Source organism: Podarcis melisellensis, assembly GCF_964234715.1.
Source record: "Podarcis melisellensis genome assembly, chromosome: 3".
NCBI classification, from domain to species: domain Eukaryota; kingdom Metazoa; phylum Chordata; class Lepidosauria; order Squamata; family Lacertidae; genus Podarcis; species Podarcis melisellensis.
In genome coordinates this window covers 102133125-102150930 of record NC_138530.1, presented here as the reverse complement: position 1 = coordinate 102150930, position 17806 = coordinate 102133125, and the positions used below count along the sequence as shown (strand labels likewise).

At 42.0% G+C, this 17806-nt stretch overlaps 1 protein-coding gene across 1 annotated transcript in view; it reads right to left on the bottom strand.

The window, feature by feature from the left end:
• APOB (apolipoprotein B) overlaps nucleotides 1–15164 on the bottom strand; it is a 47293-nt gene extending 32129 nt beyond the window's left edge. The window contains exons 1-10 of the mRNA XM_081905882.1: nucleotides 15030–15164; nucleotides 13124–13159; nucleotides 8248–8363; nucleotides 7503–7648; nucleotides 6440–6593; nucleotides 6098–6253; nucleotides 5223–5347; nucleotides 5015–5097; nucleotides 3139–3361; nucleotides 1602–1829 (exon numbers count right to left, since the gene is read on the bottom strand). Of these exons, the coding sequence (XP_081762008.1) occupies nucleotides 1602–1829; nucleotides 3139–3361; nucleotides 5015–5097; nucleotides 5223–5347; nucleotides 6098–6253; nucleotides 6440–6593; nucleotides 7503–7648; nucleotides 8248–8363; nucleotides 13124–13159; nucleotides 15030–15084 (1322 nt within the window). The 5' untranslated portion in view covers nucleotides 15085–15164. The remainder of the gene's footprint in view (nucleotides 1–1601; nucleotides 1830–3138; nucleotides 3362–5014; nucleotides 5098–5222; nucleotides 5348–6097; nucleotides 6254–6439; nucleotides 6594–7502; nucleotides 7649–8247; nucleotides 8364–13123; nucleotides 13160–15029) is intronic.
• Between the last annotated feature and the right edge of the window lie 2642 nt (nucleotides 15165–17806).

The window sequence follows — 17806 nt, the reverse complement described above, 5'->3', positions numbered from 1 at the left end:
AAGATGTTAATTGCAAGCCTTAACAAAATGCATTTTTCCCCCAGAAGAAAAAAGAAACTTCCCACATTTAGACATCTTTTTCTATAATGGACTTGCATTTTGCCTACTTAAACATAGAGCCCGTTGATGCCATTGGACTCCATTGTGACCAGGAATGATGGGAGGTGTATTTAACAACTTCTGGGGACATAACACTGAGGAAGCCCTCTCTAGAGGGCCTCAGATTTGTCCCTGATTTTGTAGATCATGATTATTTTTCTTCTGCCGTATCTGGTTAAATATGTGCTATTAAATGCAAACTGTATTTATATGGCTAACAGCCTATCAGTAATTCAGTAAAATTAATCAATTCAACCTATATATACTGAAACTTGCATATGAACAATAGCTTTCATGGGAAAAGCACATATTCTTTATTTTTACACGATGGAGCTGGTGTATTCCATTCCATTGACTGCAAGGGGAGAGGGATGAATACCCCCCCCAAAAAAAAAGAGCAAGGAAAAGCCATTGCACCAAGCTGGTGGGGCTTAGAAAGGGTGGTAGCTCTGCCATGGAATTTCCTCACTGCAACCATAGCTGTCAGGCTTCAAGGAATTGGCTCCCCCCCCCCACCGTCCGCCTTGGCAGTAGATAAGCAGAACAAAGGAAAAGGAGTCTTCTTACCAGTTAGAAACTTTAATGATCACAGCAAGAGAACAAAGAACCCATTTCCTAGGAATGGCGGTGCTCCCAATTAAGGATCACACCCCCTTACGTCCCTAGTCACCCACGTCACTCCTACGTCTTGTAACCTGAGTTTGTACCCTCTGTGCTTTCTGTTCTGCCACTTTCTCAGCTCTTCTTGATTTTGGAGAGAGCAGATGAATGCTTTCCAGAGACAGTGAATCTGTTAACTCTCTCTCTTCCAGTGCTTCTTCTCCTAGCTGTTCTCCATCCAGTATTTCCCAGCTTCTGCCTTCTGAAATATGCCCCTCTGCAAACCACTGTTCCAAATCTATACTGTCCTCCTGCTCCTGGGAAGATTCAGGATCTGGAGCAGGAGCAGGGGAAGGGGGAGGCTCCCACCATTCCTCCTCAGTGCAGCCTTCCTCAGCACAGTCCCTGACAATAGCACTGCTGTCAACCAGCTAGCAGGGATGCGGGTGGCGCTGTAGTCTAAACCACAGAGCCTAGGGCTTGCCGATCAGAAGGTTGGCGGTTCGAATCCCCTCGATGGGGTGAGCTCCCATTGTTCGGTCCCTGCTCCTGCCAACCTAGCAGTTCGAAAGCATGTCAAAGTGCAAGTAGATAAATAGGTACCGCTCTGGCGGGACGGTAAATGGCATTTCCGTGCGCTGCTCTGGTTCGCTAGAAGCGGCTTAGTCATGCTGGCCACATGACCTGGAAGCTGTCTGCGGACAAATGCCAGCTCCCTCGGCCTATAGAGCCAGATGAGCATGCAACCCCAAAGTCGTCCGCGACTGAACCTAATGGTCAGGGGTACCTTTACATTTACCAACCAGCTAGTTGGCTAAAGATCTTTTAGACAATGCTGTAACCACATTATATTCCTTTAAAAAATCAATTTCAGGTAAAAAATGCACCCAGTTGCCACATACCTGTTGACGGCGTGACTCAAGGCATAAAAAGAAGCTCGGCTTGGGCGATACTGGGCCGTGTTGAGGATCTCCCGTATCCTTTTTGTGCAGGGTGAAGGCAGCAGCGCCAGGCTGTATGTGACGGCATCCAGCACAAATGAATCGACGTTGCCTGTCCGCAGGACTTGGAGGATCGCACCAAAGCACTCTGGGGTACCGCACTGAGTCAGAGCCTGTATTGTGATCGAACTGAAGGGAAACAAACCAACCAATTTCAAATCTGACGCAAAGGATTCGACACCATCATGGCACCATCATTACGTCATCCATACACAGCCATTTATTGTTATTTCTCGCACTTCTGCTCCTGTTAACTTTTATACGTACCCACCATTCTATAGAAATGTGCTAATAAATGAAAAACAATGACCATGTGTGTACACACACTAAATTATCATAACACAGCAGATGCCCACCAATACTTTTGGTGGGTGGAATGGGGAATGCTGCGCCAGTGTTGTGTGACACTTTGCCTCCAACCAACCCTCCCCAGCCTAATGGAAATGGGGTTTGGTGGAGGCAGTGTGTTTGGGATGGATGAAGGAGTGGGTAGAATTGAAAGATGCAGGAGTTTTGTACTTAGAAAGATACAGCCGAGCTTTTGGATGGCATAGCTACCTGTACTATGATAAGACTAAAGTGCACAAGGGAGTCTTTAATCATGTGATCAGGAAGAGCCTCTATAATGTTTGGGCAAGATATAAAGAACTTTGAGAAAGGAAGACCGCCATGTTGGCTATGCCCGATGGAGGCAGTTAAAAAAATAAACATGGGGGGGGGGAATTGGGGAACACCCAAAAATCTCCTTGAATTCGAAGACTTTTAATTTAATTATAAGACTTTTAAAAGAGGAAGAATAGTTACAGATCAGTTTCAGTGTTTTCAAGTGAATGAGATTTTTGGGAAGGACAAAGAGAGAGGATGTATCAAGGTGGGGGGGCGGATCAGAATTTGGAGGGTAAAATCTTATTAGAATGGGAAACTAAAGATGAGCTGGCTAAGGCCGCTATTATACACTGGGCATCAGATATTGGACATAATATTAAATTCTTGGCTTGGGAATTTGGAATGTGGAATAGAATGGTAATTTTTTTTGGCTTGCTGTTTGATTTAGGAGAATATATTAAAGATGCTTTATAAGTGGTATCTGACCCAAATCAGGAAGTCTCTAATTTTATTTTCACCACTGTCATGAACTCAGTGGCCTCTTGAATTTTGATACCGAGAAGAAAGGTTTCGTTCTGGATCATGGGTGTATTAGACTATCTGATGGAAGGTAAATGTTTAATTGTTGTCCTTGGGACCTCTGCAAATAAAACCCCATGTTGGCCAATATTCTTTCTCCCACACTTTTGCACGGTGCATACTGTCGACTTCTGTCTTCCCATTGCAACACCTGAACAGTGGACTATTGCAACAAAGCTTTTGACCAAACAACAAGTGAGCTGCTTTCACTGTGACTGCTTCCATATTTACTCAGTTCCTGTTGATAAAATACCTGGAAGTTTCCATCATCTTTGGCACCAGAGGACCCAGAGTAGCATTGTGTAAGCCTCTCAGTCCGGTCACAAATCTGTAGAAGAGACTGGCTCTTTTCTGGTTCTGCTGGGAGACAGACAGTTTCTGCAGTTCTTGAAGGACTCTCAGAACAGCATCGCCATGCCTGTGGGATTTGGCCTCCACACTCTCAGAGGACAAGCCTCTCTTTACCAGCCCATTGACTGCAAAGAAATGCATGTTATCTTTTAAAAAAATGCTTTTTATTGAGTTTTCTTTAACACAAACCAAACAAAACAAAATAAATACACTAATGTTCTACAATCTTATGTACACTTATTTTTCAACTCTCTATCGAGCACGGACTTCCCTCCCTCCCTTCAGAGGTTTTCATATTAATCTTCCCTTTTTTCACAGATTCTTCACATCCTCCTGTCTATGTCATAAGATTTATTAAACAGTCTTTAAACTTCTGCAATTATTACGTATATACTCCACAAATTTACTCCATTCACTTCTGAACTGTGTTTCCTCTTGGTTACGGATTCTGTGGGTCAGTTTTGTTAATTCCACATATTCAACCATTTTTTGTCTGCCACTCCATTAATGAGTTTCCCATTTTGGGGCTACTAAGATTCTGGCAGCAGTTGTAGCGTACATGAATAATCTCTGATCTGCTTTTCTTATTTCATCTCCTATCAACCCCAGCAAAAAAGCTTCTGGTTTTTTGGGAAAGTATATTTGAACAGTTTTTTCAATTCATTGTAAATCATATCCCAAGAAATGCATATTATCAGAAGGATGCTGTATGTTTGCATTGCTGGGACACCCTCCAAAAAATAATGCCTTGCAAAATATAAACATGCTGCCCTAGGCTGTATCCCACAGTGACTTAGTGCCAATGGAAAACACTGGCATGGGATAATTTGTTTTTGTTGACCTACCGTACCTACTGCAGATCCTTGGGCTCTTCAGAGATCCCTGGGCTCTGCTTTTCAGAGTTGAGGAACCCTCTCAATCACTATAGGTAATGGCATGGAGGGTAGAGACCATTGGCAAAAATTATGTGCTTTGTCTTGTGCCAGTGGCATTGCTTTCTACTGGAGAAAAGTCACCATTGGATACAACTTTCATCTTGATCTTACATACACCCCTGGGATAGCTCAGTCAATAGAACATGAGATTGTTCAAGCCCCATGTTGAGCAAAAGATTCCTGCATTGCTGGGGGTTAGACTAGATGACTCTCGAGATCCCTTTCCAACTCTACAGTTCTGTAATTCTCTGTTCATTTTTGCATAAAAAACTCATCCATGTATTCTCAGTGTTTCTGTGAGAAAACCAACTCAGTCATGGGTTTTTTTTATATATATAACTACAATTTTCAAAGAGTTCAAATTATCAGGTTGTGAAACAGCAAAACCTTCATGCTCCCCAGTAAAAAAATAGCCTCATTGTGACAAAATGTCAAATAATTTATGGCTTTCTGAGCCCTTCAAAACAACCTTACAGAAAATGAAAACTTTGAGTTAGCATGAAGTTCCCTGATTGTCTTTTCAGAAGCCCTACATTGTGTGGTTTTCATCTGATGGGTACGGTCTCAGTTTGTTCATATTATCACTGGTTTGTGAAACCCCTTTGCCTGATAGGTTGGGATTTTAAACACAGATGGATCCAGGAACATGCCTTTGTCACATCCAGCTGTACACACCACAAACATAGCATAGGTTTCTCCTTTTTTCTTTATATACTGGGAAATTGCATGTAGCCAGTGCTTAGCCTTTCTCTACATTTGTGAGTTTGAACACTTAGAATCCCTTGCATTACATACGCCCCATAGGAAACAGATCAATCTGAGAGTGATTTCTTAAAGCCTTACCATCTATGTCTCTGTTGTTGGTTTGCACAGTGTTTTCAAGTTTCAGAAACTGTTTGACTTTGGACATCATGCCATACTGTTGTCTAGTGGGCAATAAGGGGGGAAAGAAACATTTTTAAATGCAAAGTTGTATACAATACGCATGTTTCAACCACAGCCTATAACCCTAATAGGGAAGGGGTTAAGAGAGACATGACATGGAACCTACTTATATGATGAAGGTAGGAACAAGTGCTCTTCCGTGCAGGTTGCCTCAGCTACGTGCTTCTTCGCTGCATCGATGGTGTACTCACAGTGCTGTTTGCTGCTTATCAGGGTGGACATTGGCGTATTCTGCAAAACACATGGGTGGCAGAGTTAACTTACGGTTCGCCCTAACAAAACAAATTGCACTGTAGCCATTCCCCTCCCCCAGCTGTACTGTCACCTATATTGGCCTGCTAAGTGTGGCAAGGGAGGCTGGCCACTTATCTGCTTCCCTGTATTTCTGATCAGGTGCATCTCTGATCAGGTAAAAATGCTCCCCCTTGCATGGCAGGATCATGCTAGCCAAGCAGTTAAATGTACAATGTAATAAGTTAACACTTTACAAATGCCCAGGTTTCAAGAACAAATGCACAATCTAATTCCAGAGGCAGAATCATCTAATGGTTGGATTTTCTTTTGGAGGGCCTCAATTTCTTCTCCGCCTTGCCCCCAACTCATCATGCCTCAGTTTAACCTGTGTTTTTCTGCATAAGGCTTAGGCTCACCTCATTGTTTTGGTGAGGGCCATTTCTCCTACCTAAGAATGAAACAACCTACAGAGTGGATTTAACATCATAAAAATACTTTCCTTCTTTTTCTTTTTAATTTAATATCCACCCTGAGGGAGAGTTATGGGTAACTTACAAACATGCTTCTCGCATTGTGAATCTTGGTCATATAATAAAATTGTTTTATCACTCTAGGGTTAGGAAAGACTGGTTTCCAGTATATTGATGAGCTGGAAGTCAAGCTTTGCCTGTGGTGATGATAATAATATCCGGAAGATGGTAGTATCAGAAATACAGGCTAGTCTAATTCTCATTTCATGCTCCTTACCAAGCCTTTAACGAGGGCAAGTGGGCTGACATAATTTCTGATGGGGCTGAAGTTTTCACAGGATTTCAGGTTTCTTCTGACTGCAATGTCTGCCGCGTTGCTGCCTTTCCTGCTTCTTATTTCAATGTCGCTGTCGCATTTTCCATATACAGTATCCTAAGGGGAGGAAAATATACATATTGTTTGCGTCTCCAACATCATTTGAAGCCTAACTGAGAGACTTCCCTGATGATCCAAGCTTGGCTTTTCCATTGGGAGAAGGTCCTTTCATCTTGGCCATTCAGCTAGGTTTCACTACATAGATGAAAGGAAAATAAAGTGATGGATGACTATGCAACTTACCATAGAGAGTGTTTGGGAATTGGCGTCTGTCTCCATGGGCACCATGAGAGCTGAGATTATTCCTCTCTTGATGTTGAGTATGTGCATAGGTTCATTGTCCTCAGGGTACAGCTGGAAATTCTTCCCATCTTGAACACTGAATTTCAGCGCATACCTGTGCAAAACAAATAAAAACAACATTTAGGGGAAGAAATGCAGATCCTCCAGCTTGTCAATATTCTTTTCAATTGTGGTGGCACTTTAGGACACTCTATTCTACTCCATTCCATTTCCTCTCCCTTCCTGACAGCTCTGTGTTTGTGTCCAAAATATGATTTCAAAAATCCTAAAGAGACAACTATGAGGTGAACATTTAGATTTGCTCCAGTATCTTGTGCTTTAAAATTAACAATTCACTCTCTAGTTGCATCTTGGAGACACCACTGCTCTGTGTAGCTGCTATCATTCTTGACAGATGGCAGAAATTACAAGAACTATGGCCTCTGAATAATACGTGTTAGGCTAACAAGTAGACAGAGAGCTGTCATGCTCATGTCTAGCTAGTGGACTTCCTCCAGGCATTTTGTTGGCCACCATGAAAACAGGAAGTTGGAGAAGATAGGCCTTTGGCCATTATCACCAGGACTCTACTTATGTGTTCTTAAAGGTAAAGGGACCCCTGACCATTAGGTTCAGTCATGGCTGACTCTGGGGTTGCGGCGCTCATCTCATTTTATTGGACGAGGGAGCCGGCATACAGCTTCCAGGTCATGTGGCCAGCATGACTAAGCTGCTTTTGGCGAACCAGAGCAGCACACAGAAACGCCGTTTACCTTCCCTTCGGAGCGGTACCTATTTATCTACTTGCACTTTGACGTGCTTTCGAACTGCTAGGTTGGTAGGAGATGGGACCGAGCAATGGGAGCTCACCCCGTCACAGGGATTCGAACCGCCAGCCTTCTGATCGGCAAGTCCTAGGCTCTGTGGTTTAACCCACAGCGCCACCCGTGTCTTAGGGCTCATTAAATATCATTTAATGTGTTCTTAGGGCTCATTAAATATCATTTAAGGCAGTTTTTCTTACTGGGACATGTCAGCAGCAAACTTATCCAAGTTCCTTGACTTCTTCAGTATAGGCCTTCCCTCAGGGTCAATTCCAGACACCTCCCGGAGGGAGCAGTGACTTGTCCTGAGGATGAAATTGCATAGTTGTGGGACTTCCAGCTCAACCTGAAACAGAAAGAGTGCGATATAAGCCGACACGAGATTTTCTGCAACCAATTAAATTAACTGCAGGTTGAGGGATTCTTATTAACCAGTGATAATGTTCTCTTGGTTTCGAGTGGATGGCTATGCAGTGTCAGCAGAAATGATGCAGGTGGCTTGAGGCAAATAAACTAGCAAATAAGCAGGAATGGTTTAGAATCCAAAACAAATGGGCAACCTTGTCATTCCCAGATGGTGGAAATGAGAGATACTGATGTTAGGAGCTATATATTCAAGGGCCTGTGGTCAAGATAATAAATAATTGAGATTGATGTAATAGAGATTCAGAAGTATTCTCAGGCTTCTACCAATAGATGAAGCTTGTTACCAAAGAACATAACCTGCTTGTTTTTCTCTAAAAACGCAGTCAAGGCCTAGAGTCAATAACTGCAGCCAGCCATCTTCCCAAGCAGATTTTGGGGAGCAATTGGCTTCACCTCCAAATACTAACTCTCCACCCACCACAGTACTATTTGTATGTACTTTGCCACAGAGACCCTTGTCATTCTTCATGTGTCTTTCTTAAATATTTCTAATTGGCATTGTTCCTTCTTCCTTCTTACCTTACACTGAATTTTGGAGCCTGTGTGTGAATCTGCTGTTCCTGTTACGCCGCTTGCTGTGTCCGCTTCATAGTTATAGACATATTGCCTCAAGTGCTTAAATCGGGTTGTGTCTCCTACAAGACATACATGAGGAAGTAGATTTTTATTAATTTTTGCATACAGTGGGTGTAAAAACACTGCGGTATTCTCTTTCACACTCAAAGTTCCTTTGACTGCAGTCAGAAACTTGAATGAGGAAATGGCAATAAACTGTCAGTGCTGGATACAGGAAACTATCTATCTATTTGTAACACACTTCGGCATTTCTTATGAATTAGTTAAATGGCTCTGGGCGGTATGGTAAAACGCAATCAACTTTTAGGAGTGATGTGAAAGTGTTTTAATTAATTGATGGATTGTCCAGAAACTGGAGTATATGGCAGACAAATGACAAATTTAACAAGCAAGGTGTCAACAGTATTAGTATTATAAGAATTTCCATAGAACTGTCACTGTGTGACCTACTTAACCTTCCTTGTCTCCTTTAATCTCACAACAACCTTCTGAGGTGGATTAGACTAAAAGATAGTCAAGTGTAGTGTTGTGGTTGCTATGTTGGATTAGTACTGGAGAGACACTGGTTCAAATCCTACGCAGCTGTGAAACTCACTGGCTAACTTTGGACCGGTGAACACCCCTTTACTTAAACTACCTCACAAGACTGTTGTGATAAAATGAAAGAAGATCTATGTATATTGTCTCCAATCTCCTTAGAGAAACTGCAAGCGATAACAAGTAAGCTTCATAAATGCAGTCCTTTTTGCTGCTTGTGCCAGTTTATAAAGTGAATCACACTTTGGAATGCTGCAACCAATTCGTGTTCTGTGATTGAAATCTATTGCACATCCCCATTTTTTTATTTTTTTATTTTGGAACAACTGCATTATATAGATACAGTGGTACCTTGGTTCTCAAACATCTAGGTTCTCAAACGCTGAAAACCTGGAAGTAAGTGTTCTAGTTTTCGAATGTTTTTGGGAAGCCAAACGTCCGATGAGGCTATTGGCTGTTGTTTCTGGGGCACCTGCACTAATCAGAAGCTGCGCCTTGGTTTTTGAACATTTTGGAAGTCAAACGATTAAGTTTGGTGCTTTTTTTTGCTATTTAATTTGCATTTTTGTTTTTGAGGCTTTTTTGGTTAATTTGTTTTTGTGACTGTGTGGAACCCAGTTCAGCTACTGATTGATTGATTGTGTGACTGCGAAAATGGATAAAAGCCCCCCATCCAAACAATGGCTGTCATCAGTGAAGGTAAGAAAAAATAATAATTTAATTGATTGATTGTGTGACTGTGAAAATGGATAAAAGCCCCCCATCCAAACAATGGCTGTCATCAGTGAAGGTAAGAAAAAATAATAATTTAAATTTTTATCATCTACAATACTGTCTTATTTACTTTATAGTACAGTACATTGATTATTGCTTTCATTTTATGGATCAATGGCCTTGTTAGTTACTAAAACTCAAGTTAAATTGCTGTTTCAGGGGTTGTTGTTTTTAAAGTCTGAAACAGATTAATCTGTTTTGCATTACTTTCTCTGGGAAAGCACGCCCTGGTTTTGGAACAGACTTCTGGAACAGACTAAATTTGAGAACCAAGGTACCACTGTAGTAGGTGGCACAGAACAACCTTTGTGTAAGGTGTGGACTGGTTTTGGACTGTCTCATCCGTCCGCCCTCAACACCACAGACAGCATATACCACATCATCTACAAATAGATTTCAAACCGCTGTTGTGTGCTCTTCACAACTTTCAGGGCACCTTTCTTTCCCTGTCAGTCGAGAAATGGAAACCTGACAAAATTCAACATCATTTCACTATGATTATAAAGAGATAAGGACAGCAAAGTGAAGGTATCCCTTCAGAGTGAATTTGGAGTTTGCTGGTGTGTGTTGTTTAAATTCGTTAACATGCTAGCATAATACAAAACAGAACCAGTATTTTCAAGCAAGAGAGACACAAACGCCTGCATGTTAACTGGGATCCTGAATGTGCTCTCACATGAACAGGGGCCCTTAGGTCTAGATCCCGAGGGATGGGTCGAAAATAGGATACCTACTGCACCCAGACTCGTGAGCACTGGACTTTTGCTGCATGAACACAATATTGAAAAGATGGCCAGCACACTGAGTTGTACAAGTGCAGCTGCATTCTTGGGGGAAACTCATTCCAGACAGTCCCTTTCTCTGCAACAAGCAATTGGTGCTACCAGCTCCAACCATTTGTTCATCTGCACAGATTTTTGCTCATTGCAATTACTTTGCAGCCCACTGCAGTTAAGTAAGAGGATCTCTGGTTCCAGGCCTCTGCCAATAAACCACTTGGTACATATGGATGACTAAGTGAAACCAATCAGCTATTAGCGTTTCAGCCACCAAACTGACATTTAACCATATCTAGTCCCGTAGAAGTCCACTTACTCCTATAGGATGACAATAGGTCTTGCTCAACTGGCTCATCCAGACCCATCAAAACCCGCATATTACCACTGAATTGGAGCAAATGGCAATTAGGTTTCTGCAGACTGGAGTTTGCCCCAATTCAGTGGTAATATGCAAGCTTTCCCGGGGGAAAGAACCAAGATCACAAAAAAACCCCACCAGCTCAAAACCCTGGGTAGCACAGCACAAAACAAAATCTAAATGAGCCCTACCTTTTACACAAGCTGAGCTAAATTTTACTCGGAGTAAACCTATTAAAATCAATGGACCTAACTTAGTCATGTCCATTAATGTCAGTGGGCTTTCTCTGAGTAAAACATAGTTGATCGCCCCCCAAGACAACTTTTTCCTATGCTCACTATATCACTGAGCTATCCAGGAGAGAATTAGTATTTACTTTACTAATTCCTATGTACTATTAAATTTAGATACAACATCTGTAAAAACTTTGTTTTTATGAAGGTATATACACAAAACAAGATAAAACTGAGAAATGCTGCAAAATGCGTAACAGTTCTCTAAGCTGGGTTGGAAAAAGTAAGTTTGGCAGTAATCCTAACTAGGTCTATCCAGACGTTTGTCCCGGTACCAGATTTAGGGAATGCGGACAGCTCTCCCGCACAGGGCACTAAGCCCAGAGGGCACAAAATTGTGAAGATCCATAACTGAGAAGATCTATTTGGGGGCGTCAACTTTTGGCCTAGAATAGGGCTCCATATTATGAAAGATTACCAAAGTTCACCCCAGTAGGGCCTACTGGATTCCATGGGGCCTATTTCCAGGTAAGTGGGGTTATGATTGCAGCCTAAGTCATGAGTCTCTCCAGACAGCGCTAAAACACCATATTAGGAAAGCAGAGCTTATCAAGGGACAGAGAGAAAAACACCAACTCAGCAGATACTTTGACCCTCAAAATGAACATCAAGTATCTAGCCAAGGAGTTCAGGACAAACAAAGTACTTTACAAAGGTTGCTCATAAACACTTCCTGATCCCTTGACCCTGTCATTTTCAGGCTACCCACTCCAATGTTTTATTTTTCGGCAAACACTATATACATTTTAAGGAGTGTCTGTGATTTGGGACATTTGCAAGGCAATGGTGACAGTCAGAGGAAGGCTACTGACGGCCAACATTCACTGAGTTTTCAGGCATTCAGAAATGTTGTCTGAAATTAATGGAATTTTCATATGAATGTCAAAAACACATCACATTTCAGACATTCGCCAAGACACTTTGGTACATTCTGATATTTGGGGTAACACTAGCTAAGAAGTACACAAAGAGTTCAGTCATTTGTATATATTGGATAATATAGACATAATTTCTCAGATCCACGCCTGTAACCCCCACTACACCATAAAGAAATGAAAAGTTGGCTGACAAGAAGCAAGGCAAGACAAAGGGAACCCATGATTAAAAGTCAGAACCAAAACTGCTGCCTTTCACAACCATGTTGGAAGCTACGCTTCTCCTGTACAGTTTCTAAGTGCAAAAGAGTTTTGCACAAGTAAGGATCCCATAATATAATGGTATCATTTTGGGGTCATGTTTTACAGCAGGGGTCCCATGGGCCCACTTGCAAAGCGGAGAAACTGTTGTAGGTATATCACACACTCGCCACAACCAAGAATACAGAACAACCTGTTCTGTAGGCTACAGAAAAGTGCTTCTTTCAAGCTAACTTCAGCAGCGGAAGGAGGCATTGAAGAGTCACAGAAAGCCTCTGAGATCATATGTGTGCCTGCAGGCACCATGCTGGTGACCGCTGTTTTAGAGGAAGGGATCAGGAAGGCATATAGGCATGCATGTAACCCCGCCTCCATGCACACAAACCCACTTCACAACATATTTGGCAGGTATAAGAGCCAGCAAAGAAAAAATACTGATTGATTTTATTGAATTTATATACCCACAGCTCTCAGGGTGGTTCACAGAATACAATCAGAATATAAAACCACAAAATACATAATCAAAATAAAAACAACCACCACCCAATAACCGCCTGATTTGATCGTTTCTAATGACCCCCATTTCATGTTTCGGATAGGCTGTCGATCTTTACAATTTTGGAAGCACATCACACACATTTATGCATTTTGTCTATATTTGTCATCCTCCCCACTTCCTGACCCCAAAACCCCAATATCAATTAAAACTAGATATACTGCTTCAGGGAGGTGAATGGTTAGCAGCCCCTACAATCATCCATTTCTAGCCAGTTCTAGCCAGTTAGCAGTGCGTGATGATGTCTTCTTGGCTTGCCACTCAGAACTCTGCTACATATATTTGTTTGCAGCATATGAAACCCAAACCCCAGAATTCACTGAGCAGAAGTTTTGAAAAACCAGGAAGAGAAGAAGAGCATAAAAGACCAGATAAAAATTGCTTACTTGAACAGCCTGGATTTGAATTTTCAGGCCCATCTTCTGCAAAATAAATTAAAACAAAGGACAACTTCAGTTCCAATTATATAACAGAGGAACAAAATACAGTACAGTCACCTTATAAACATGCCCTTTATTGATGTTGACCCACTTGAGCAGAAATGTTCACTCAAGCCATTTGTGGATTTAATGATAAAGCTGTGTTGACTCCGATTTTTGTCTTTGCTAACAAGTAGACAATTTATTGTGCTGGTGAGGGCTAATGCTTCATTCTGAAAAATACAGACCTTCAAGAGCAGCATGGCTGGTAAAAGAATTTATTGCAAATAGTCCTCGTCAATAACTGTTCTCCATCAAAATATACATTCTGCCTCAGGCTGCTTAGACAACTGTCAGCTTTGAAAGGGTAAGTGCTGCTAAAATATGCTTCCTTTCCAAAGGCTGTTTTGCTATGAGAATGAGTATGTGATTTGCCATATGCTTCTCTGTCTGAAATGTTGAAAAGATCCATTTGTGTAGCATAACATGCATATCAAATAGCTGATGAATCCACATTGTTGATCCAGAGAAAGCAATGAGTTACACTGAGCATCCAAACCCAGTGGAGAACCTGATCCTGCTAAAGTGCAATTTTCTTTAGTGAGTGAAGAAGAATGCAAAGGTATTAGAAGCAGTCCCACTTTCTGAAGAATGCAGGTCCACCAAGCAGAAAGGGAAACTGAACCCAGAGGCAAGAACGTCACTGTTTCTCTCCAAACAATGGGAGTACTAAAGCAACTTTACATCCCAGTCTGAAGCATGCTGACAGAGCAATCCTACTCAGAAGTAAGCCCCACTGAGTACATTGTGTGTGTGTTCGAAATTCCCAGGTGATTGGTCATAGGACCATAGCCTTACTTTAAGGTCAACTGAAATCCACAGAGGTTTCATCTGGAAAAAATGTGTTTGGGATCAGGATGCCAGCCTGCGATCCTGAACCCAGTTCCATTTGTTTGAAGCCACTGACTTAAATGGGACTTTAAAAAGCAAAGGTAGCAATGTTAGTTTCAGTCAAGGGGAAAGCTCTCCAAAAGCAATGGTTGGGCAATACCTTTGTTAGGACTGATGCCCAAGTCTTTCTGGGTTTATTCTGATCCTAATGGGTCTTGCACCTTGGTAAATGTGTATAGGATTGCAACAGCCTGATAGCCCAGTCCCATGCATGTTTAATTCTGGAACAGGTCCTGAAAAGTCCAAAGGGGGCATTCTCTTCTCAGAAAGCATGCATAGGACTGTTGCCTCAGTGCGTGTCCTTGGGACAAGATTGTAGCTTCACATTTCATCAAATGCTCTACACAGTGAGTTACACTGCGGGTTTAATTCTTAAACTGCAGAACTTGGAAAGCTCATTCACTATTTGGTGACATTTTGGTTGTTTCAAATAAAGGTATTTTCCAATTAATTATGGGCTTTTTATTATGGTCCAACACATATTCCTTTCCATTTACTTTTTTTGATCAATGTCATAAGCCACATTGGAGACTCTGGTTTAAAAACAACAACAGCAGAATGCACTCTAATGAAGACACGAAGGAGCCTTTCAACAGACATGTATTTCTGTCACCAAATGCCATCTAACTTGTCACATTGCAGCTGACAAAACCTCAACCTCCTCCTTAAAGGGGTAAAAAGCTAAGTAAGCAGAAAACACAGAGTGCCTGGTATGTGGAATGAACCAGGCATGTACCAGCAGAGTGAGCATGTCTAGATCAGATTTTCATAGATCCACAGTCTCATCAATAGATAACCATCCCTTATGGGAACAACGGGAGTCTATTCACCACTTCTCTATTAAATGCAATATCTAGGGACTGTCTTCAAAAGGGAAGACCTTTCCGCTCCACCTCCACGCTAAATGGCAGAAGCTACTTACGTGCCAAGGCAGCACTGCTGAGCAGCAGAAGCAGCCAGAGCTGTGGGGGTCCCATGTTGACCCTGTGGCTGCTCTGCCCTCTCCTCTCCTTCTTCTCCCAGTCCAGCGTCAAAAGGGAGTCTGAGCGTCCCCACTTGGACCTGCCTTTAAATAGTCCGTGGGAAAGCAGCTGAGCCAAACGGTTTAGAAGTTCAGAGCAAATTACAAAAGGTCCAAAGGTTAGAGTCCTGGATCCTCTCCGCAAGAGCTGTGGGAGGCTCATCTGGGCTGGTTCAGGCAGCAGAAGTGTGCAAAAGGCATGAAAGGGCAAAACAGTCCCCTGAGCTTCCTGGTTCATTCATATGCCATCTTACAAATGCACCCATTTACCTGGGTATCTTTTGCATACAATGTTGGGTATATTTTACAGACAATATGATAGCGTTAGGCATCCCAAAGGACTTTCCCCCATAGCTGTCAACTTGCAGATTTGAAAATAAGGGATCAGCAGCCTCACCTGTCCCAGGGACAGTCTACGGGATATCTAACAATCCGGGATAGCAGCGGGAAACGGCGCTGGAATAAGGGAATTTCCCGCAAAAAAAGGAAAGGTTGACAGCTATGCCTTTCCCACTTAACTGAGTGGAGAACTACATTTGAGGAATTAGGATCCTTGACTTTTAGGAAACATCTGAAGGCAGCCCTGTATAGGGATGTTTTTTAATGTTTGATGTTTTAATGTGTTTTTAACATTTGGTTGGGAGCCACTCAGAGTGTCTGGGGGGCATATAAATAATATAATAATTATTAAATTATTATTATCCTCGCCTACTAAAACTCTGAACTGGCTGGGATTAATATTAGAGGGCTAAGCATGTCTATCCCTAACTGGTCTACAAACAATCACAGGTGTAGGTATCCTTAGGCCATTGTAGATTGTTTGGGCCAAGGCTTTAGAATTGCAATTGAGATCATCAGTGCTCAACAGAATTCAAGGAAGTTCATACCCTCCAACATTTCTCCAACGAAAATAGGGACGTCACATTCCATAATGATAAATTTACTATTTATATCCCACACATCTTATTGGGTTGCCCCAGAAGCTTCCAACATATATAAAAACATAACAAAAACGTTAAACATTTTCCGTAAACATTCCCTATACAGAATTGCCTTCAGATGGCTCGGGGGTCGGATAACTCCATACCCTCCAACAATTCTCCAGTGAAAGTAGGGACAGCCTACAGAAAAGCAAGACATTCAGGGAACAAATTAGAAACTGGGACGGTTTCTTTAAATCAAAGATGTCCCTGGAAAACAGGGAAAACTTTAATGCTGCTACATGAGAATGTTTTCATGTCATTTTAGTTACATTTATTCTGCTTTATTGTATGTTTACCATATACTACAGTGTTGGGCCTTTGTTGTGATTTCATTTTTGCTTTGGTTTATTGTAGATAGCTCAGAGCCTTATTTTTGAAGAAAAGCAGCTTGTGAGCATATATATTATTAATCTTTTTCCTGCTCTCTCCTCTCTATATGAATGCTCCATTATACACTGAGAACATGAAAAAAGCAAAATATAAAATGTGTGTGTGGAAGAGAGATTGATGTACTGTTTGGTACAGTTTCAGTTTTTAAAAGAATTCAGCACATACTTAGAACATTTAAAATACAATACCAGATTTTCAAACTCATTCCTGAAGTCTTAATAAAAACCTATCCACAATTGTGGAGCAGTAAGCTTTGTTTATTTTAAAATTTGATCGTAATGCTTGACTTATAAAGGCAACTTTGTGTTCAGCTAACCTAATTTGCAAGTGGTTGTATTTTCAAAGAAAAAGGAGAAATTTCAGCAGCTAATGACAGTGGTACCTCAAGATGCGAATGGGATCCATTCCGGAGCACTGTTCGCATCTAGAAGCAAACGTAACCAGCGACGGCACATCTGCGCACATGCACGTCGCTCTTCGCTGCTTCTACGCATGCGCGTGACATCATTTTGAACGTCTGCACATGCGCAAGCGGCGAAACCCGGAAGTAACGCGCTACGTAACTTCCAGGTTGCCACGGAGCACAACTCGAATGCGCTCATCCCGAAGTACATTCAACCTGAGGTATGACTGTACGTGTTACTTGCAAATGCACACATTAGAGCTCAGAACTGGGTTTCATTTTAGACAAGCAGATAGCATGTGTGTGTGTCTTTAATCCTTTGTTCCACTCCAGTTTACCCTTCCTTCTCTAAGTGTTTGTTCATGTTACCACTTACTTCACATACAGTGCAGTTTCACTTCTGCTTTTTGAAGCCACATTCATACGACGTTAGCCACAATCCGTATTGATCCTACAGTGTCTTGGCAAACCCTGCTGATTGATGCATTGTTTCTCAAAGCAGCTTCAATCTGACTAGCAAACTTAAGCTGTGTTCATGTTGTACTGAAGAATGGTGTGTACATTTGAGACAGCTGTCACACACATGCAGATGGTTGCGCGTACACAGATAGCAACTTCATGAAAAGGTGTGGGGTATTGATGGTTGCAGGGGCAAGGAAACCACAAAGGCCATGCATATTGGGCGAAGACATCTCTGCCTCCTCTGTGATGTATACTGTGCAAATGTGGCTTGAAATGCAATGGATGGGAGGAAACTAACTTGGCACATATCCCAAGTCTGCAACCCTAAACACACCTACTAGTGCAGAGGTAGGCAAACTTTTCCGCCGGTGGGCCGGATAGCCTGCACACTTGCGGGAGTGTGCGCACCCGTGCACATGCCCACCGCTCTTTCCCTGCTG